General features: G+C 37.5%; 1 protein-coding gene across 4 annotated transcripts in view; it reads right to left on the bottom strand.

Moving 5' to 3' along the window:
- Positions 1–24,398, bottom strand: part of PDE5A (phosphodiesterase 5A) — a 153,719-nt gene that overhangs the window by 114,016 nt on the left and 15,305 nt on the right. For 3 of the 4 annotated variants that reach the window (XM_077142428.1, XM_077142431.1, XM_077142430.1), the window contains exons 2-3: positions 19,513–20,101; positions 6,780–6,869 (exon numbers count right to left, since the gene is read on the bottom strand). In XM_077142428.1, the coding sequence (XP_076998543.1) occupies positions 6,780–6,869; positions 19,513–20,101 (679 nt within the window). The remainder of the gene's footprint in view (positions 1–6,779; positions 6,870–19,512; positions 20,102–24,398) is intronic. The other variant, XM_077142429.1, reaches the window with a different exon arrangement.

Genomic DNA, 24,398 nt, shown 5'->3' with positions numbered 1-24,398 from the left:
GTCCGGGTGGGGTGGGGATACAAATCAACCCATAACAGGGGTCCGGGTGGGGTGGGGATGCAAATCAACCCATAACAGGGGTCCGGGTGGGGTGGGGATACAGATCAACCCATAACAGGGGTCCGGGTGGGGTGGGGATACAAATCAACCCATAACAGGGGTCCGGGTGGGGTGGGGATGCAGATCAACCCATAACAGGGGTCCGGGTGGGGTGGGGATACAGATCAACCCATAACAGGGGTCCGGGTGGGGTGGGGATACAAATCAACCCATAACAGGGGTCCGGGTGGGGTGGGGATGCAGATCAACCCATAACAGGGGTCCGGGTGGGGTGGGGATGCAAATCAACCCATAACAGGGGTCCGGGTGGGGTGGGGATGCAGATCAACCCATAACAGGGGTCCGGGTGGGGTGGGGATGCAGATCAACCCATAACAGGGGTCCGGGTGGGGTGGGGATACAGATCAACCCATAACAGGGGTCCGGGTGGGGTGGGGATACAAATCAACCCATAACAGGGGTCCGGGTGGGGTGGGGATGCAAATCAACCCATAACAGGGGTCCGGGTGGGGTGGGGATGCAGATCAACCCATAACAGGGGTCCGGGTGGGGTGGGGATGCAGATCAACCCATAACAGGGGTCCGGGTGGGGTGGGGATGCAGATCAACCCATAACAGGGGTCCGGGTGGGGTGGGGATACAGATCAACCCATAACAGGGGTCCGGGTGGGGTGGGGATACAGATCAACCCATAACAGGGGTCCGGGTGGGGTGGGGATGCAGATCAACCCATAACAGGGGTCCGGGTGGGGTGGGGATACAGATCAACCCATAACAGGGGTCCGGGTGGGGTGGGGATACAGATCAACCCATAACAGGGGTCCGGGTGGGGTGGGGATGCAGATCAACCCATAACAGGGGTCCGGGTGGGGTGGGGATGCAGATCAACCCATAACAGGGGTCCGGGTGGGGTGGGGATGCAGATCAACCCATAACAGGGGTCCGGGTGGGGTGGGGATGCAGATCAACCCATAACAGGGGTCCGGGTGGGGTGGGGATACAGATCAACCCATAACAGGGGTCCGGGTGGGGTGGGGATACAAATCAACCCATAACATCCATATTATGACCCTGCAGTCATATTGCCTAGTTTGGATCTCGGCTTTAGCAGTTTTCATTTGGGCAAATTCCATGAAATGCTTGCTAGCTTGCTGCTAGATGGGAATACTGACAATCATTACCTCCTATGGCCACTATAAAGATGAAATGAATTAATATGTGTAAGGTCCTGAGGACAATTCCCACGGGATTTGCTCAATAAATATGTGCATTTACTGTCTCCTACACATGAGGCAGCTACTTCCAAAGCCCTACTCCCTTCACCTCAAACCACTGTTTCATATACAGCTTGGACTGGATCTCTTCTCTCCCTTGCTCCCTTTTTCTTTTTGTCTTGATTCATTTTCTGTAGCCAGTAGCTCTCTGACCTTTCCAAAATAAATGTCTTCAGCCTCTCAAGCTTCTTAAGATATTTTTTTGTATTATTTTTCCACTTTCCCATTAACCCCACTCTTTTAGAAGGAAGGAGGGACAGGGGAAGATTGCAAAAACTTATCCTCTAAGAGTTTTTCAAAAGTTTTCTTTTCACAGAAGTTTAGAAATATCTAAGATCCTTACTTCTAAAACAGCTTCTCTGTATTTATTACACTTAATATTGATAACATTGATGAAAAGAACTCCTAAAAATTTTTCAGTTAGCTAAACTACTTTACCAGAGAAGCAAATGATCAGCTTGAAATCTTCCTGAATTTTACATTTTCTAACCTATGTTATAGTTCAGACATTAGCATTCAAATTTGAACTGCTGCATTAGAGCAGCTTTCCAGAGAAGGTGCCTGTGGTTTAAAAAAAACAAGGTCACTAAAGATACCCCAGGCAGTTTTGTGAACTTAACCACAATCCATAAACAATTAATTACTCAGTCATCACAATTCATTGTAGGCCCCTTGGTAATTAGTTGGAAGATATGCTGGTTTACTCAATTACAGTTGGAGCAACAAATGAAAGACATCAAATTCATCTGACTAATTTATAAGAAAAAAACAGTTAATGCATTTTTCTTTTTAAGGCTTGCGAAAGACTAATAGTAGACTAGTTAAGCCAGAAGCTGGGCTGGTTATCACTTGACCTCAGCTGACTAGATATCAATGTGGCCGATGACCTCTTCATACAACTCCCTCAATCCCTCTCTCTCTAAAAAGTCATTAATTTTGTGTCTCCTTTTAAAAACTAAAAACAGCTGACAGTTATTGATCACTTACTAGGAACTCTGAATCCTTCTGCACACTGCATGACTGCATTTAATCTTCACAACACTATGAGGTAGGGACTATTATTTTTTTAAAAGCAGTTTTACTGAGATATATTCGCAAACCACACAATCCATCCAAAGTGTACTCAATGGCTTTAGTATACTTACAAGAGTTGTGCATCCATCATCACAATTTCAGAACATTTTCATTACTCCAAAAAGAAAAAGCCCATATCCCTCAGCAATCAATGCTTGATTCTGCTACCCTTCTGCATCCGTACATAACCACCAGTCTGTCTCTACAGATTTATTTATATATACATTTCATATAAATGGAAGCATACAGTATGTAGTACCTGGTGCCTGGTTTCTTTTACTAAGCTAGTTTTATCTAATTACTATTCATTTTTTAAAGTGGAGAAGTTGTAAGTTTACCGAAAAGTTGTGTAAAAACTACAATGTCCCCATATAGTCCCCTACTGTTGATACTTTGCATTATCATGGTACCTTTGCTACAATCGATGAAAGAATATTAAAATATTACTAACTATAGCCCATAGTTTACATTAGCTGTATTTTTCCCACATACCATCTTATCATCAACACCTTTTAATAGTGTTGTACATTTGCTACAATTCACGAAATTCATCCATTCTCGTATTTATACTAATATCCATAGCCTATCATCCACGGCAGGGTACATTCCCATATTTTATCTTCTAACTTTCATTCTAGTAACATACACGGCCAACCCCTTTCAATCACATTTCCATGCATAATTCAGCGCTGTTAATTCCTAATTACACTCACAGTAATATGCTACCGTCAGAGGTAGGTTCTGTGGTTATTACCTGTTTTGCAGAGGAAGAAACTGAAGCCAGTTTCTTAATTAAGTCAACCCTGGCCACTTACTCAAGTAAGCGACAAAGGGTGGGACTCAGACCCAGACAACACGAGGCCAGAGCAAACGGTCTTAACAATGACTCCCAAAAGCCTGAGTGATGAAGTGCTTCATTTTCATTTTAAAATTTCATTAGCGAGGGCACTTTTGTGTGCACCTAAAGGCAAACATTGCCCAGAGTTTGGTCACAAAGCTAGAAACTTAAGCTTATACTGGAGCGGCGCACTGCATCCTGCTAGTGGCCACGATTCTCAATCAGATAAGTTATTTTTTTATATTCAAACAGCCGTGCTGAGACCATGCCTAGTCTTCTGTTTCTTTTCATTCCTTTTCTCTGCAGAAATAATTCTCAGAGGAAACAATCTGGAACTGAGTGATATGAATGTTGGAACAAGAGGTAGAGGAAAGGAAATGGGGATGGTCAGTAAGAAGTTTAAAATGCTGTATTTTAGAAACCTTTCCCCTCAGCAAAGTTACTAGGTCTCAGTGAAGTTAGTGAAGGCTTTTGTTTTTTTTGTAACGCACTTTTATTGCGATATATTCACACATCATAGAAACCATAAGAAGTATACAATCACTGATTTGCTTAGCCTGTGTGGACTTCTATGGAATGTCACTGCGGGATGAAACAGAGACTGAGGGGTGGGCAAGAGCAAGGAGTCAGTAAAGCGTGAGGAAGCCCTGGAACCCCTTTAATCATATCTGGAAGCCAGCTGCAGGGCCCATGGCTGAAAGTTGGGTTATACATTCATGTAATCAAATTTTAATCAACCTCCAACAAGAATGGCTAAAATGAAAAAGACTGACAATACTAAGTGCTGACAAGGATGCAAAGCAACTGGAACTTTCATACTCTGACAAGAATGCAAATATGGCACAGACACTTTGGAAAAGAGTGTGGAAGTTTGTTATAAAATTAGACATACACCCAACATATATGACTCAGCAATTCCTCCTCTATATTTTTACCCAAGAGAAATGAAGACATATATCCACACAAAAGCCTGCATGCAAACACTGATAGCACCTTTTCTCATAAGACACAAAAACTGGAAAGTGGTAAATGGATAAACAAATTGTGGAATATGCATACAACAGAATAAACTACTCAGCAATAAAAAGGAACAAACTACTGATATATGCAACAATATAGATGCCACACAAAAGCTTTAAGCTAAGGGAAAGAAGGCAGATACAAAAAGACTACATGCTGTATTATTCCATTTATATGACATTCTAGAAAAGGCAAAACAATCAAGACAGAAAGATCAGTAACTGTAAGAGGCTGGGGGTCAACAGGGGCTATGAGCACCTACAGAGGGGTACAGAGGAGGATGTCAGGTGATAGAAATGTTCTACATCTCAATTATAGATGGTGGAGGCTGTTTGGTTATAAATGCATTTGTCAACAAATGTCATCAAAATGTACACTTAAAGTAGGTGGATTTTATTGTATGCAAATTATATCTCAATATCTGGTGCTATTATTTTTATTTAAATTATCCTCAGTGGTAGTCTTGAAGGTGAAAAACTGTGTGCTGAGAATATTCTCTTATAGAATGGGCAGTACCACTCACTTTGCCATGGTGATTTTATTATATGTACTCACAATTCCCCCAATCCCCACTGCTAGAAATTGTTCATGCTATTTAGAAAGACAAATTTAATCAGCATGATTCAGGCTGAGTCCCTATGCCACTACAAAGTTGTTTTCTGAGCCATGAATTTAAACCACACTTAACTAAATGCTGAACTTTAGTGGGGCCTAATTTTCTACCTAGTCTTCTTAAGTGTACAGAACCACAGTCCTTGGTCTGTAACTCAAGCTGCCAGACAAAATAGAGTATATCCGGTCAAATTTGATTTCAAATAAACAATGAATAATTCTTTAGTGTATGTCCTAAATATTGAATGGGACATACTTTTTTATTTGCTAAACTGGTAACACTGTTTATAACATACTATCATCATTAGTCTATGCATGGCCTTTTGAATTTTTCATATTCATTCTCACAATTAGTTAATTAACTAATTAATTAATTAATCTCATATTCATGTCTTACTTCAGGCATTCTTAGTCACTCCTGCTGGAACTACCCTCTTAAGGAACCATCCAGCAACATGGAGGCATTGAAAACTTACTGCGGACTACTGAGAAGGGACTGATGTAAGACTCCGTTAATCAAAGTGTGGTTCGCAGACTAATGGCATCATACCAACTTGGAGCTTGTTAAAAAGAAAAGTCTCAGGCTCCACCCCTGACTTACTGAATTCGGAATCTGCATTTTAACAAGTTCCCCAGGGAATTCGTACGCGCATTAATGTTTTAGAGGCACTGATTTAGAAAGCTATGTTTTAGGAAAATTCCCAGGACTGTGGTATGCAGGATGGACTGAAGGAAATTGACTAGAAACCCCTAACAGGAATATATTAAAAGCTTAGGCATCCACTGCAAGATCTGAATTATGGTCTAGGCAGCAGGAATGAAAAGAAAAGAAATGAAATGAGAAACACTGTAAAGGAACAAAATCAATGGGACTTGATAACTGACTACTTGCAGCAGGGAAAAGAAAGAGGTCAGAATTTGAATATAAATCAAATAGAAGTATCAAAGTATTTCCAGTATCCTTGGCAACGGTTCTCAACCCTGTCTGCACACTATTTTTCCGGGGAGCTTTAAAATGTCCATGATACCTGGATTCCGACTCCAGAGACTCTGATTGAATTGGTCTGAGGGGAAGTCTGAGTACAGGATTCTGAAAGTTTCCCAGATGATTCTAAAGTGCAGCCAAGGTTAAGAACCACCAATATGGGCTCTTCCAACCCATTTGTTTTCACTCAAAGTAGTGATTTTTTCAACCCTGGCTATCCTTTAGAATTACTTGGGAGCTTCAAAAATATGTCAGTACCCAGATCCTGCCCTCTAGAGAGTCTGATTTAACTGGTAATTTTTTAAAAGGTCCCAGTTGATTGTAATGTTCCAGCCAGGGTTTAGCACACTCAATTAAAATGTGCCATTTAATTTATAATTTATTAACTATTTGTTTCAAAAAAGTATAGAATGAAGAGGGAACTCAGTGCTGACAGAATTCACATCGTCTAGTTCAGTGAACTATGCAACAATATTATTTCTACTTCTTGCCATAATTCCACAATGAAATTTACAGAACTTTCTTGGATATAGCTCCATTTCAATTTTTTCAAAACCTCATTTGAATACAAAGAAATCAGCTGATGACTATTGCAATCGGATGACCATTTATCAAATGCATATTATTGAGACACATAAAATATTATATGAAATAAACTGATTCTGACCACAACTGTAATTATGTATCCAATAAGGCTTTCTGGAGGGGAGGAAATGACATGTCTAAAATCTATCCCTAAATTAAAAACAGTACATCAATATTCACTATAACTATGTCTGAACAAAAACATCAAGCAGAACAGTTACATGCTTTATAGGTAACTTGTCATCATAGTATTATTTCATGTGTACAAAAAAAACTTACAAAAAGAAATATATTTCTAAAAGACCTTTCATAAAATGGAAAATTGGCTTACCTCTTCCCTATGATTTTTAATTGGCATACAAAGAATACTTTGTGTCTTGTAGCCTGTAATCTGGTCCACTTCTGCATTGAATCGAGGATCCTGGTTAGGAAAAAGAAATTCAATTTAATGACTGACCTGTTCTGAGATTCATTTGATTTATCTGATTTATAAGATTAGAGCAATCTACCCTTTCACTTATCTTGCTACTCTGAGAAAGTAACAAATGTGAAGCATTAACTCATGTAAGTATATATCATCTTTGACAAAGAAAAATATGATTTTTTTAGCAGTAGTGTTATGAGAAATTAAAAAATGCAGAAAATGTTCAGAAATAAAGACATTCAAAATATTAGCCATTTTCAATAGTTTTACTTAAATTCAGGAAAAAGCAGCATCTCTCTACCTCTGTAATAAAATTTGCCTGTCCCCATCTCAGTACCTGATTCTCCTATGCCATCCTAAGAAAAGCAACTTTGCCCCTGAAATTTTCCCTATAAAACTTACCACCTCCAAAGCAACCTTTCTAATATTGACTTTACTTCCCTTGTAATAGTTGTTTATATAACATTTCCTCAATACTCGGTACTTTTATTTTAGAAATTCGTAGGTATTTTCTCCTTTTTTGTACATATAAAAAAGCCTCATGGCTCAATTCAGACTATAAAAAATTCAGGGTCAGGAGCTATGTCTCGCTTATCTTTTGAATACTCCCTTTTACAAAGCACATAATGCACATCCAGTAATGACCAGGGACTTCTGGGAGGTGTAAAAGTTCCAAAGGTGGGTTAAAGAAAGGTTCAAAACTATTTTCCATTAAAGTTTAGATTGGGAAGACCTAAAATTAGGCTATAAGTTCCATGAGGGGCTTTTCTGCTGTATTACCAATACTTATTTGTTAAATAGATGAAGGAATTCATTAACGAATGATATAGTTATCAAATGTATTAATTTTTAGCTTTTTACAGTTTAAAGCAAATCTTTAAACTAGAGGGGGAAACATAATACAGGAAATCATGAGATGAGATTAGATTAGAATGGAAACAAACATACCAGAACATAAGCATCTGAATGAGCGTTGTTCCTTTCAAAGCAGTCTTGGAACGTTACATGCTTAACCTAATAATAGCATCAACTGCTCCAAAAACTCAGCATTTGGAATTCTCTTCAGAGAAAATGGAATATCCACATTAGGAAATCCTCATCTTTCGGAGGTCATTTTAATTTATTTTTTAATTAGTCAAATGCCATGTAAAGTCAAAGCTGTGAATGAAGTAGGTAATTACACTAGATCCTGCCATTTCATTTCAGGTCAGAAATGAGGCCAATTTTCCTGTTAGGGCGAAGCCTGGCTTTAAAGGCAATTTCAAATGAAAAGTTACAAATTGGTGGAAAAACAGGCATAGAAAATCTTAGCTGAATGTTTTTAATAAAACAGATCTTAAAGAGCATACTAAAGCTCTTTAGGTATCTAAAGAAAGCAGACAGATGTTAGAATTAACACAAAGGACTTCAAAGCTGCTATTGTAAATGTATTTAAGAACTTAAAGGAAAATATAGTAATAATGAGCACATAGGAATTTCAACAACAACAATAACAACAAAAAGAAACACTAAAAAAGCCAAATGGGAATTCTAGAACTGAAAGCTACGTCTAAAATGAAAAATTCATTGATGGGTTTAACAGGAGATTGGAAACAGCAGAAGAAAGGATCAGTGAGTCTGAAGATAGTTAAAACAGAATATCCAGAGACAAAGAATCGGGAATAAAGAAAAACTTAACTGAGTTTTGGTGTTTCTTAGGACACCACCAAGTGGCCTAATATATATATAATTGGAGTCCCAAAGAGACAAGAGAGAATGGAACAGAAAAATATTTAAAGATAGAATGATCAAAGAATCAAAGATCTAGTAATAAATTTAACCAAGGATGTAAAAGACCTGTACATTGCTAACAGAAATAAAGTAAGACCTAAATAAATGGAAGGACATTCCATGTTCATGGATCAGAAGACTAAATCCTGTTAGGATATCAATTCTACCCCAATTGATTTACAAATTTAACACAATTCCAATTTAAATTCCAACAACCTACTGTGCAGAAATGGATAAGCCAATTACCAAATGTATTTGGAAGGCTAAAGGATGCCAGATAGACAGACGTCTTTGAGAAGAAGAATGAAGTTGGAGGACTCGTACTTCCTGACTTTAAAGCTTATTACAAAGCTACAGTGGTCAAAATAGCATGGTGCTGGCCTCAAGATAAATGTACTGACAACTGGAATCAAACTGAGAGTCCAGAAATAGACCCTCACATCTACAGTCAATTAATATTTGACAAGGGTGCCAAGTCTAGTCAACTGGGACAGAATAACCTCTTCAACTGGGACAGAATAATCTCTTCAACAAATGGGCTGGGAGAACTGGAAATCCATATCTAACAGAATGAAAGACCTCTCTCTCACACCTTACACAAAAATAAACTAAAATGGATCAAAGACCTAAATATAAGATCCAGAACCATAAAACTCCTAGGAAAAAAATGTAGGGAAGCATCTTCAAGCTCTTGTGGTAGTGGTGGTTTCAATGACTTTACATCCAAAGTTCAAGGAATGAAGAAATAGTACATGGGACCTCCTCTTGACAAAAGACTTGTCAAGAAAGTGAAAAGGCAGCCTACTCAATGGGAGAAAATATCTGGAAACTGTATATCCAATAAGGGTTTAAAATCCAGAATATATGAAGAAATTCTACAACTCAACAAGAAAAAGACAAATAACCCAATTTAAAAATGAGCAGAAGACTTGAGTAGACATTTTCCAAAAAGGAAATACAAATGGTTAAAAGGTACATGAAAAGATGTTCAACATCCCTAGCCATTAGGGAAATGCAAATCAAAATCACAAGGTATTTCACACATTCATTATTTAAAAAAAAAAAGCCAGAAAACTATATAAGTGTTGAAGAGGACGTGGAGAAAGAGAACACTCAAATCACCGCTGGTGGGAATGCAGAATGGTGGAGCCACTGTGGAAGACAACTTGGCGGTTCTTCAGGAAGCTAACTACAGAATTGCTGTATGATTCGGCAATCTTGCTACTATGTATATACCCAAAGAACTGAAAGCAGAGATGCAAATAAACATCTGCACACCTACTGTTCGTAGTGGTAGCATTCACAATAGATTAAAAAGATGGTCACATCTCAAGTGTGAATGGATAAACAAACTGTGGTATATACATACGATGAATATTACTTAGCAGGAAGAAGGAATGAAATCCCGACGCGTAGGACAGCATGGATGAACCCTGAGGGCATTATGTTGGGTGAAATAAGCCAGATACAATAAATAGGACAAATACAGTATGATCTCACTAACTTAAAATTAATAATAAGCAAACTTATAAAGTTAGAATCTAGAAGGCAGACACCAAGAGACAGAATGTGGGTGGAGAATGGGAGCTGGTACTTAATTAGGGCAGAATTTCTAGTTGGAATGATGTTAATGTCCGGAAATCGACAGAGGTGATGGTAGCCCATTATTGTGGGTGTAATAAGCAATTAACAGCGCTGAATTATGTGTGTGAATGTGGTTAAAAGGGGAACTTTTGGGCCCTGCATGTTACAGGAAGGAAAGCTAGAAGATAAAACATGGGACTGTATAATATGATGACCAGTGTGGGCGATGACTGTGGGTTAACAGTATAAATATAGGAATGTTCTTTCAGGAATCATAACAAAAGTATGTTATTATTACAAGCACATCACTATTAATAGGACGTTATATGGGAAAAATGTACCTAACACAAAATACGGTCTACAGCTAGCAGCAGCATTTTAATATTCCTCCTTTAATTGTAACAATGGCACCACAGCAATGCTAAGTGTCAACAATAATGGAGTACATGGGAATCTTGTATATTTTAGTCTTAGAAAAATGTCACATGCCAGAAAAACAATCAAATTTCCTTGTTAGTTCTACTGTTTCACTCTGATGCTTCTCTGAAAGTGCACATGGTCAGCTGCAGGTCAAAGCTTCATCTTCAGCCAAAGGACACAACACATAAAACAGCTTTACATAAGAAGCAAGGCAAGTATATCAATTATGTTCTACCTGTCAATTAACATAACTCTGGCAAGTATGTAAAGGCGGGACAAGGTCAGATGTTTTGAGTGGTAGGGTCTTCTTGGACATCTTGACCTTTATACAGCTACATACTTCTATGGGTAAAGAAATGTGTGCTTTTTTGTCTTAAGTCTGATTTCTGGATAGATAGAGGCTTTTCCTTATCAAAAGGCTATTGCCCTCATAGTAGCTAAAACTCTATTAAACCAGCCCAACTGTGGAATTCCTGCTATACTGACAAGTAACATGGCCAAAAGCTCTGGACTATATAAACTTTGCCTAACAAAAGAAAATATGCTAAGAAGTCAAGTCCTTGAGCTTGCATCTATGAAGCTTATTTCCACAATGATAAAACTAAGCCAATTATAACGAATACCTAAGAGTGATCCTCTGAAAATTTCCTATTGCTCAAATGCATCCTCTCTCTAAGCCAAATTCTGGAAATCAGCTCACTACCTTCCCTGCTGCACAGGACGTGACTCGCTGGCACAAAGGGATTATTACCAAGTGTTAATCAGCGATGCATCAGAGAGAGACCTTGACCAAAAGGGGGACATTTTATGGCTCAGGGATTTCAAAGAGTCAGGAGGTCCTTCTGGAGGTTATTCTTATGCAGATCTCAACCAGAGTGCACAAAGTGCCACAGTATGCACGCCCAGACACCACAGGTGAGCCACAGAGCTACCTGAATCAACACCCCCTCAGCCGTCCTATCAGAGAATGTTTGAAAAGCTACTTCCCCCATCTAACATAGTTATATTCACATATAAATCCCCTAATCACGATTATTCTAATTCTTTTATCTGAACCTATAATTTTCAATTCACTTGTTAGGTTTATGTCTCAGAGACTTAAAGCTTTCGAATTGTTCCTATGCCAGCTGGCTCTTGTACCAGTTTGAAAGTATTATGTACCCCAGAAAAGCCATGTTTTATTCCTGATTCAATCTTGTGGGGGCAGCAGTTTCTTTTAATCCTAATTCAACACTGCAAGACATGCTTTTGATTATCTCCACAGAGACGTGACACACCCGAGTGAGGGTGTGGCCTTTTGATTAGATGGAGGTGTGACTCCTCCCATTCAAGGTGGGTCCCGATTAGTTTACTGGAGTCCTTTAAAAGGGGAAACACTTTTGAGGAACAACAGAGCCGACAGAAACTTCAGAGCAGAGCTGACATAGATGTGGACATGTGGGGAACAGAGACATGGATGTTTGGAGATCCTTGGAGCACATCAGAACTTACCACGAGATGTCAAACAAGCCAGAACCTGGAGAGAGCCCAGGGAAGCCAAGAGATGAAAGCCAGCCCTGGAGAAGCAAAGTGAGGAACCCCCAAAGGAACAGAGGCTGAGAGCAATGGAGCCCAGGCACAAGGTGCCAGCAGATGCAGCCACATGACCACCTAGCTGACAAAGGCGTTCCTGACCTACTGATTTTCCTTGAATTAAGGTATCTTTTCCTAGTTGTCTTAGTTTAGACATTTTTATAGGCTTAGAACAGTAAGCTTGCAAGTTAAAAAATTCCCCTTTTTAAAACCATTTCATTTCTGGTTTACTGCAGTCCAGCAGCTTACAAACTAAAACAGCCCTAAAACCCAGCAGGTGTGCAGTTAACTCCCCTTCTCCAGTTCTTCAGGCCTGCCCTGGACAACTAACAAAATGATATGGTGGATCAGCCCCATCCTCAAAGCAAGGAGTAACTTCAACTGCAAGCAAAATAATTCCATTCCTCTGCCCCGTATCTGCATCCTCAGCCTGAAGCCCTGAGTGGTAGTGCTCTAAAATCCCTCAATACAAGGAATGAACAAAAGTTGGGGGGGGGGGGACTCCAACTGCTGACTACAAAGGATTTACTGTTAGTATAGTTATCATGTTGTGTTTGAGTAATTTGTTACATTGATATAAAAAGGAGATAAAGGGACATGACATATATAAACTATTCTTAAAAGATTCAGGGGAGGGCCGCATGATGGTGGTTCAGCAGGCAGAGTTCTCGCCTGCCATGCTGGAGACCTGGGTTCGATTCCCAGTGCCTGCCCATGCAAAAAAAAAAAAAAAAAAGAATTCTATACCCAACAAAACTGTCCTTCAAATAACAAGGTGGAGATTAAAATATTTTCACATAAATACTCACAGAGAACTTGTGACTAAGAGACTGGCCCTACAAGAAATACTAAAGGGAACACTACAAGCAGATAGGAAAAGACAGGAGGGAGAGATCTAGGGAGGAGTGTAGCAATGAAGACTATTAGTAAAGATTAAAAGAGAAAAAAATAAGATTTGACATATAAAATCCAAACGAAAAAAGGGTAGAAGAAATAACATTAAATGTTGTAATAACATTAAATGTTGATGGATTAAAATCCCCAATCAAAAGACATAGATTGGGGTGGGCCACGGTGGCTTAGCAGGCAGAGTTCTCACCTGCCAGCCAGGAGACCCAGGTTCAATTCCCAGTGCCTGCCCATGTGAGAAAAAAAAAAAGATTCAGGGGAAAAAGTAATAATGTGTACACGTTAAATATTGGTGAATTTGGGTAATGGGTATAAAAGAATTACCTGTAGTATCCTTGCAACTTCTCTGAAATTTGAATTTATTGCAAAATAAAATATTTTTCAAAAGTAAACAGTGCAAGAGAAGATATGCAGAGAATAGAAACTTAATAAAGCAATAATCTACTGTGTAAATAATTATAATAAATACAGTTACTAAACTTAAAAAGAAAAGCTACAATGACCCAAATTTCCCAAAGTTGGTAAAAATCTTAAACTTATACCACACATTACATAAATGGTGAAACTGATGCACAGGATGGCTGATGTCTCATGAGAAAAATGATGAACAAAAAGTGATGGGAAAATTTTTTCAAAATGTTGAAAGAAAATTACTGTCAAGTAAGATTTCTCTATCCAGTGAAAATATCCTTCAAAAATACAGACAAACACATTTTCAGGTCAAAGAAAACAGAATTTGTCACCAGCAGACCTGAACGTCCCTCAATAATTTAAGGAGGTTCTTTAGCCTAAAGGGAAAAATACCAGGACGTACAAAAAGGAATAAAGAGTTTTGGAGCTGGCTTAAGTATATGAGTAATTAGATAAAGGATAAGGAAGCCCAGATCTTCATTTTTGGAGAAGAAACCCCTGATAGTGAAAGGAGGAAGAAAAAATGCACCTTGAGTTATCAAACTGAAATTGGAGTTATTAGTATAAATTCAGTTATTAATAGACTAAACAGACAGATACAGATATAAATAAAATGTAGCATAAGCATGTATATGTGTATTTATGTATTTTTTCCTTAGCTCTGTCTGATGACGTACCAGGAGCAATGAGCAGATACCCAGAAGCAATGAACACATCTAGTGCCCAGATTTTAGTTTCTAAATACCATCCCCTCTACTAAAAGGAACCAGGGTTCTTGGGAAAAAGAATGATTTTAGGGCTAGGGCAGGGAAAGAATAAGATAAGCTTCAAAAATCTTGGGCTAGAAGACAAGAAAATGGTCAAAGGATGATGGAGACATAAAAAAAAAAGACACCAGAGACAGCAAATCTATAATATGAGCATCCAGGTAAATAATAATGCATAAAATAAAATAAAACCCATGAGTCCACAGTGATATTAATGAATGATTGCTAAAGAAGGCAATTAGAACGCCAACTAATAAATATTGAAGGCATGATGGAGTTAGAAAATCAGAGCATGGTAAAATTGATATCTGTATAGTTTATGAGAAATATAATATTTACAAAATCCCAAAGTATCCCTCCATAAGACACCTATTAATCACAAAGGGAAAAGTAGTATCTTTGTAACAGAGAAGCCATGGAGACAACGCTTTAATCAGGTTAACAAATTTAACGTCATCAATGCTGGGACAAACTGCCATAATGTGCCTCTTGACGAGACCCAGGGAAATGCTCACAACATCAGCATCTATTGCACTCCTGCCCAACATGCACAGCTGGAATCTATTCACGAAAGACATTCCACAAAATAACTGACTGGTACTCTTCAAAAATGTCTTTCCAGAAAGACAAAGGCTGATGTAAAGAAGACCAAAAAGGCATGCACATTATGTGATCCTGAATTACAGGCTGGCTTAGGGAAAAAAGAACTGACATTATTTTTTCGTCTTTTTGCCAACTGACAAAAGTTGACTACAGACTCTTAGATAATAGTATTGTATCAATATAAAAATTTCCTGATTTTCATAAATGTATTCCAGCTATGTAAGAAAGTATGTGTGTAGAAAATATACATTTAAATATTTAGTAAAACTGTCTCCATATTTTTAACTAAATGGTTCAGAAAAATGTATATATTATTTATATGTATTATTAAAAAAGAGAGAAAATAATAAAGCAAATGGGGCAAAATATAAAACATTGGAGAATCTTGGTTAAAGACATATGGAAGTTTCCTCTACTGCTCTTGCAACTTCCCTGAAAATTTTGAAATGATAACAAAAGTAAAAAATAAAAACAAAACAGAGAACTTAAATTATAAGGCTGCTTTCTTCTACACAGTGGCATTTTTAAAACAAGGCCTAACAGTGATTAAAAATTGAGCAAAGACAGACACAGAAAACTCTAGAACAGCAGTTCTCAAACTGTGTTCCTCAGAGCACACTTATTCATGAGAGATTAGTAGATTAACCAAAATTAAAACAGTTGCTATTGTTATTTTTCTAAAACTCATTTTGGAAATAATTATATTAATCAGAATCTCTTTTGAGAGAGGTGATATTTCTTTAGGAAAAATATTTGATAAGTACTTAGAATAGGATATGAGACTTGTAGGGTGAGAAGGTACAGGTATGATCCTCTGGAGAAAGAATGAAAGGAGAAGAATGAAGTATGGCTGCAAGGGATAGCAGCCACATGGTGAAGCCACATAAGTGCCCATGTGATCTTTCCCTAAGACCATCAAATCTTCTCTCTAGAAATCATAGCATGCAAGGAGTAGTTATCTGGTGCAAAAAGAAGAGTCCAAGTTTTTCATTCCATTTGACTTGGGAAAGAGAGGAGTGTTTTGACAAAGTAAATCCTTAAGACAAAAGAAATCTTGGGGTAGCTTAAGGCTTCCCCAGGACATGGAACTAGGGGTTCAAGGCAATCCAATCTAGATACTTGATGATATCTAGTTTTTGTGCATAAGGAAAACTCTACACACATTTCTATAGTTGTTACTATTTTGTGCAAATTTCTTATTTTAATAAATTCTGTGCCACATCCAAGGAAGCTGCATGAGTAGCTGATGCAGAAGGAGATGATGTGTGACTGAACATTAATGCATGTTCTGCATTTACCACCTAACCCTTTCATTGTATGTGTGGTCTAATAACTTAGAATCACGGGTCTAAGCTATGGGTCTTGTCTTATATTTTAAATACATGAATGTGTTACTTTATTAGTAATAAAAATAAGTGAATTAGCAAATTTAAGGGTATACCTCATTTTATTGCACTTCACTTTACTGCACTTCACAGATACTGCATTTCTTACAAATTGAAGGCTTGTGACAACCCTGCATCGTGCAAGTCTTCAGACACTGTTCTTCCAACAGCATACGCTTACCTCATGTCTCGGTCACATTTTAATTAAGATACGTACATTTTTTTTTAAATCATGCTACTGTACACTTAACAGATTACAGTATAGTACAAACAACTTTTACATGCACTGGGAAACCCCAAAATTCATATGACTTGCTATATTATGATATTTGCTTTATTGTGGTGGTCTGGAACAGAACCTGCACTGTATCTGATGTATGTCTATATTTCATTTGTTACAAAGTTTTAAAAAGTCAATCAAATTTTGACCATTTACCCATGAAACTATGCTTTATTCCTGGGTTTAATCTGAGCATTATTATATTTCACAACTGCTCTTGGTTTTCCACTGGTACTTTACAATATTTCAAACATTCTGTGATCAAGTAACCTTAAGAAATACCGTTTTTAAGTGGCATTTTCACTGATTTTTTTCTAAAAACTACCAATAGATAGGACTGAAGATGACATTTTGATTACTGAAGTTATGGGTAAGGATGAAGGTAAATAAGATGTCACAGATCAGCCCCACAGCATCTAATGAAATTCCTGGGAAAGGAAGTAACTTCTGCAAAGGCCACTGTAATCACAGACCCAGGGTGCAAGGGTGAAGTGGCCACATGAAGAAACCACGGGCTAAGAGGTTTCACCCCTGGCAAATCGAGGGCACTGGGCCTCATTTACAGAGCAGTACAAGAATAAAATCGCTATTAACTGCAAAACAGAAAATACATTGTCAAAACTTTAAAGAGGATAAGCAGATTAAATAAAATACATACAAGTGAAGAATTCTTAGGGCTAGACTTAGGACCGGAGACAAATGCAGGCTTTCTTAGCAAAGCAGAGGAAGATTTATGATCCTAACACAGTTGGGACGATTGCCCGTGAAGAGTGGGAACCAGCTGCCACCTAAGACCGGAAGGGAATTCTGCCAGGTTGGCAACGACCCTTCAGCTGTGTCCTTAATATCCTCGTGGAGTTTGCTATGGTGTAACGGAACTGCAGAGCTCAAGGAGATCACGGAGATAACTCTGAAGGCCAGCAAGCGTTTAAAACAGTATCAAGAAAGGAATAAACTGCTTATATAAACCACATTTCTCCTCAGTAGAATGGATTCAGAAGAAAAAAGTCTCGGGATTTTACCTACCTGAACTACCGTATCATATCCATTCACTTAACTTCAAAACTTCAGTACTCTTCAACTTCTCTTTTCCCCATACTTCCATCTCTTATTAACCGCCAAGTTGAGCAAATTTTCACTTTTCAATTGAGATCCATGCCTTCCGTTTTATCTTTAAGGTCAGTGCCCTGATTCAGGTCCTCACTTCCACATGCCAAGACTATTAAAATAATTTTCTATTCTCTCAGCTCCCAGTATTTCTTCCTTGAATTCATTTTATGGCCGCTGTAAAATTCATCCTTCTAAAGCGCAGTTTGAATTATACTGGTCCCCCTTTCAAGCCACCCTCAGCTGTTCTCGAATGTTAGTACTCCTCTGTCTGACATTCACGACCCCAGTTCATCTCCCAATCTCGCTCCCACAGTGCCTCAATGTATTCCCTGAGTACTGCCCATGCATCGCCAACCCAGGGCACATGCACCAAGTTCCCTGTTCTCTTCTCGGACTTCTCTCTACATCGAGAACCCTGCACACATCTCAATCAAATCAATCTTATCTCCTTTCAAAGACTGGCTTTAAAACACTGGCTCCTTAAAAAATCCTTTGACCATCTCCCCAACCAGATGTCATCTCCTACTTCACTGAATTCACCACATTTTCCTTGGCACCTACTATGATCTGCTTTCTATTACATTTATCTAACTTATCTACTATAATTTTCATTCAGCCACTATTTATTAAGACCTATTACTGTATTAGTCAGCAAGAAATCAGAGGTGAGTGAGACAGCTATGACCCCTCGAACGACATAAAAGCAAGATGAGATTTCCACTAAACTTTCACAGCATACCAAAGAGCAGGCAACTGTTTAGTCATGGTACAAAATGCCTCATAAGCATACCAAGAGTCATTCAACTAAGGCGTTTTGTTCAAAAACATAATTCTATTAATAAAAGGGTCAATGTACAATGGATAGTTGCAGCATTTTATAATATAATCTCTTAAAATTTTTTTTTAACTAGAGAAGTTGTACGTTTACAGAAAAATCATGTAAAAAATGCAGCATTCCCCTAGATGCCCCCCCACAATTGACACTTTGCATTAGTGTGGCACCTTTGTTACAACTGATGAAACAGTATTATACCGTACTATTAACTATAGCTCATAGCTTACATTAAGGTGTATTTTTTCCCCATCAACCACCCTATCATTAACACCTTGCATTAGTATGGTACATTTGCTATAATTCATGAAAGAACACTTTTTTCATTGTAGTATTAACTATAATCCATCATTTAAAATAGAGTTAACTGTGTGACACAGCCCTATGTTTTACAGTATGATTTTTAAATTCATAATTAAAAAACTGTAGATAAATAGCTGTAGCAAAAGTAGAAGAAATATCAAATCTTTCCATCTAAATAATTTAGGGCAATATTTTCCATTTTTTTTAAATAACCATAACTTTGCTTAAAAAAACAAAATGAAAGAACAGAAGGAAATAAAATCAGACTCTGGGATCAGTGGGACTTTGAATGAGTGAAATGACAACGAATGAATGAGAAAAGACTATGATGTGCTGGTGTTCTTGATATTGCAACCTATCACTGTAGAATCTCAATAAAATCCTCAGAAGTTCACGTGGAGATAACATGGACAGGGATATCATAGTAACGGAGTAAAAAGCTGAGAGAACACAACTATCAGAAAAAGCTCTCGTAAGTTTTCATGAAGGAGGAAACCAGAAAAGATTTCTAACACTTGTCCTTGACTCAACCCCCAGTGAAAAAACCCTTCCATAAAAGACGGGAAAACTTCTAGTTTTATGTAAGTATGCAAATTGTTACAACTCATTTATCCTGTTTCTTCTCAGTTTCAAACGTCCCCACCATTCGAAACAGTGGTCCAGTGGCCTGCCCCCCCCACGGCTCCCCATTTACCTCGTAAGCGTCTCTGATGTTCAAGGGCTCCCCCAGTGCCGCCACGTGCCCCACAATGCCTTTTTTCCACTCTAAGCGGATACAGTTATTCGAAGCTTCTTCCAGCGTGGAACCTTCGGCCACATCAAAGAGGCGGCTGATAAGAAACTTGTCATTGGAGCTGTCCTCACAGACGAGGAACAGGGAATAGCGGTCAGCAGAGATGAGGCCGTGGATATGCAGGAAGATCTTGTGACACAAGGCTGTGACATCCAGATGACTAGAAATGTCTTTCACTAATTCCAAGAGTCTTGAGCACTGATCGCCTTCGTCATTCTGAAACTTTGGGTGGGTTAGAGGCATCTGTTCTTTTTTTTCTGAGTCAGACAAAAAGCTCACAGCTCCCTCCGAATCCTTGACAACAATAGGCCTCAGAGGCCGGTCAAATTCAGAAGCAGAGATTTTCCTGGTTGGTGTCCCAGGGACACTGGTCTCTGCCCGAGGACTGTGCTGCAGGGGGCAGGAGCACGACTCGGTATGGCCTCTGATGCCGTCCTTGCACACAGGGATGGTGTGAACTCTCTCAGCAAACCATGCATTGACCATCTCTCTGCAGAACAGAACATTCAGACACACTGAGTAGGCGAAGGGCACTGCCTCCGAAAGCCGTAAAAACCCCTTTCCGAAAAACGAATCAAATAACAAGATGGCTTACTTAAGATAATTTTTACGCTAAAAAATTGGAGAGGACATTTGCTTCAATGAACATTTTACCAATGTCTGATTTCCAAACATGCATTTGTACATTACCTGATTTACAATACAAGACACACGAAACCTGCCCCTCTCAAAATCAGTTCACATTGAAGTAAATGACACTAACTTGACATTAGTCTTAGGAAAACATAAATCGGAAGTCAATTTGCTGTTTAAAACACATAATGTGCTCCGAAGTTGAAAAATTTACAATTGAAAAATAAATATTTACCTAAATTTAGCTGGCTAATGTATATAATTTTAGATAGGTGTATCTGTTTTGTGACACAGATGAAAAAAAAGACTTAGACGGGACAGGGAAAATAAAAACGATTTGATCTGGTGGGCAGGAAGATTTAGATGTCTGTAAATGTTATACTAGTAACGTTTGTTCAACAAATATCAATGGTAAAAATGATCTCTTCTGGATTATCTACTCCTCATATAAAGGAGGAAAATCAAAAAGTAGGCAGTACCTAATTAAAAAAATTCATTACAAGAAAAGTGAGATTTTTTTTTTTTAATGTACCTACTCTGAAAGAAACCTATTTCAGGTGAAGCCTTAACAGTGGGTGATTTTTTTTTTAAACAAACATACCAGATCACACACATCCAAATGAGTGTTTTTCAATTTAAATAGTTCCCCTTTGAAAGCTGTAATCTTATATAACTTGATGGTGCCATTCATTGCTTTAAATATTTTTGAAATGTCTTCTTTTGTAACTAACTTCTGAGATAATTTATATCCCAAATAAGAGTTTTATCTAAAAATCAAATATTGCTTTTCGCTAACCCCTCTTCCCAAAATAAACAAATACAATGAAAAAAACAAAAAAAAATAGCTAACTTAATTATCCCTCTCATGCAAAAGACCTTTTTCCAAAACTCAAATTTACTTCCCCAAAACAAAAAACTTCCTACCACTGAGGAAATTTTAAGGACATTGCATATTATAAGAAAAATGTAATCTCTAATCTACAATGACATCATTGATTATTTTTATGAAACAAGACAAGGTTAAAAAGTTTGCCAATGCATTATTTTGGAGAGAGTGTAGGGATAAAGACACTCCAATCTTTTTGTCTGTAATAAAAATTGACACCACAATTTGTCTGTAATAAAAACTGGTGAAAACTGTCTTTGGAAGGGAAGTAGGCAATATCTAACAAGTTTTAAAATGTTTATCCTATGTTCCAAAGATTAATTATACATGTGCCACAGGAAGTATACAGGGTATTTACTGTAGCACTGTTTGTTATAGCAAAGATAAGAAACCACCTAAACCATCAATACAAGGCTGGCTAAAAGTATCAGGGCATATTTATACAATGGAACATAATGCAGACATAAAAAAAATGGCTATATGCACTGATATAAATAATCTGCATGATTTATTCAGGCAAAAAAAAAGATGCAAAAGGGGGAAAGAAGTTGTATTATTTTCAAGTTTCCATTAAATCTTTTATTTATGGAACGTTTCCTTGATTATTTTATTTTGAACAGTAATGTATTGTTTGTTAAATATATATTAGCCTGAAATTATATCAGTCTAGAATGGAATGGGTTAAAAAAAGAGAACACAAATGATACCATGGTTAACTTATAATTCCAAGTGTCATACAGTCATAAAGTCCTCTTAAAGATCTCTTTAAAAAGCAATTTAATAGGTGTTTGTATTGTACAGATACAAGTAAACCTTACAGCACAGATCATAAAATACATAATTGTTCTAATGTTTTATATATGCATGCTACGGATCAGGATAAAAGTCCCATTAAAGTAATGCTGTATTTCAAAAACCTAAATAGCTATGGGGTGACCTACTCTGGAAAACACTTTTGTTACAAATTGCATCAGTGGTGCCAAAGCCACTGATGCCAAAAATTCATGTGAAGCTGTCAAAAATGCCTATAAAGCTTTTGAATAAAATCATTTTGTAAAATGAAAGATAGGAAAAAGTAACCTATCTAAAGTAACATTTTACGTAATTTTAAATATGTACATGTAACTAACATTATTAAATTAATGTCAGTGGATATTTGATCTATTTCATCTACAAATCTAAAATTTGGCCCCTACTTATTTCTTTTCTTCTCATTGGGAAGAAGAGATCTCCTTCCTTTTCTATTTTTCAGTCAAGCTGCCTACTGACATCTCCATGTTTAAACATACAGATTAAGAAGGATAAAACAGAATTCTTACCTCCCCTCCCATTATTGTGCCCTAACCTCGCTCCCTGCCAGTCTTCCTTACAGTTCACCACTTAATCTTCAGTACCCAAAACGATGCCTGTCACACAGGAGGGCCTCAGCAATTATTCCTTCAGTGAGGTAACTGAATGAATGGAGGAATGGGCTGCATCAAGAGGGACAACAGTGTTTTAAATGTCTGAATGTTGGTATATTTGCTACAGAAAATTAGCCTTGTGTTTCAGTTAGTAACTTCACCATCAGGTAAGCCTCATAAATGGCCATGGCTAATTTTTCCTTGTGTACCCTGCAGTTCCTAGAATATGTCAAAACTGGTGCTAAATGTCTTTTGTTACATGTTTTTTATTGCACTATTTAATTGTCTCACACATGTTTTATTTCCAGATATTTTCTTGGACAGATGAACTCAGTATCAAGTGACACAGGAAAAACGGATCAAGTATACTCAGTCATTCAATCATTTTTTATTAACCACTGGCTGGGGAGGAAGGGTTCTCAGCCACTATCTGAGACCCTTCAATTACAAGCTTACAAAGGATAATATTTCTTATCATAATCTCAAAGCAATCACTTATAAACCAACCACAGATAAAATGAATCATCTCTCACACATCTCTCCCAGATGGGCTCCCCTTGAAGTTTTGCAACTTGCATGAAATGGGCTTTTCCTGTTAAGACTAATATCTATCCTCTCCCGTGGATTTTTTGATCCTTCAGTCTCTAGGCAGGTACGAAACCTGAAATTATATTTCTTAGATAAGATAAAGACTGTCTAGAAGTAGACAAAAGTGATGCTGGAAAACCCTTCTACTATCACACAAAGCCACTGACAATTAAGGATTGTGCCCAATAGAGACAGCTAACCACTGAAGAACAAAGTAACAGAGATAACAACACAACACATTTGAAAAGAAAATTACATTCAAATAATTATACTCTAGATTTTAAAAATCCCTTAAGATTATCAAATTTTAATTTTAAAAAAGTACTTTTGAAGGTGCATTTCTTCACCAGAGCTGTGTCACACCAACCTTTAGCCCCTCTGCTGGAAAAGCAGAGTCAAGTCTCAAGTTATGCCTTTTTAATTGTATCCTCTCATGCTACAAATGTAGGACAATACTGTATCATACCTCTGTGAATGTCAAATATCGTGTGCCTCCTTTATAACTGCAGCAACTGTGCCATATCAGACCTACTTTTAATGACTTTATTCTAGAATTTTTTTCTTTCCAGATGATGATTGAGAAGCTAATAAAATTGGTGCCAGGTACCAAAACTGGAATAGAACTTGCTATTTGCTGGGATTTTTGTTTTTCATTACTTTTCTTTTAATAGAATATGCTGGATATTTCTGTAATTTTGTTCAGATGACTAAAGAACCTGGAAAGGCTGTTACTACTATTGATGCATAACATACTGCTATTAGTCTTTTATATTTATATATTTTACCTATATAATATATATATATATAATTGGCATTTTTGGAAACTTTAGCTGTGCTGTCAGCTTTGGAAGAGTATACCAGTTGTACCAAGTTGAGTTGGCAGTGTACAGAAATTAACAGCCATATTGATCTAGAAATGTTAAACCTAATTTTTTCCGATTTGTACAGGGGTAATGCACTGTATTAAATATGTAAAGATCTTATCTACATGGGTTTGATTCCAGAAACTAATAAAGTATTCTCTAAATTAAAAAAAAAAAAAAGGTACTTTTGGGAAAAAAAGACACTATGACCCTGCTGCAAAAAAACAAACATGAAGTGAAGATATTGTTAGTGATACATAATTTTGTCAGAAAAATAACTGCTTATTCTAAGAATTAGCCTGGGGTTTCACTGTCATCAAAAATTTACTAAATGTAGGATAAATCTACTTTCATTATTTACAGTTTTACTTTTTAAGATAAAGCTCCAGTCAAAACTTTTTCACTAATTTTTCC

Source organism: Tamandua tetradactyla, chromosome 24 (genome assembly GCF_023851605.1).
Source record: "Tamandua tetradactyla isolate mTamTet1 chromosome 24, mTamTet1.pri, whole genome shotgun sequence".
Taxonomy (NCBI): domain Eukaryota; kingdom Metazoa; phylum Chordata; class Mammalia; order Pilosa; family Myrmecophagidae; genus Tamandua; species Tamandua tetradactyla.
This window is presented reverse-complemented; position numbering and strand designations above follow the sequence as displayed.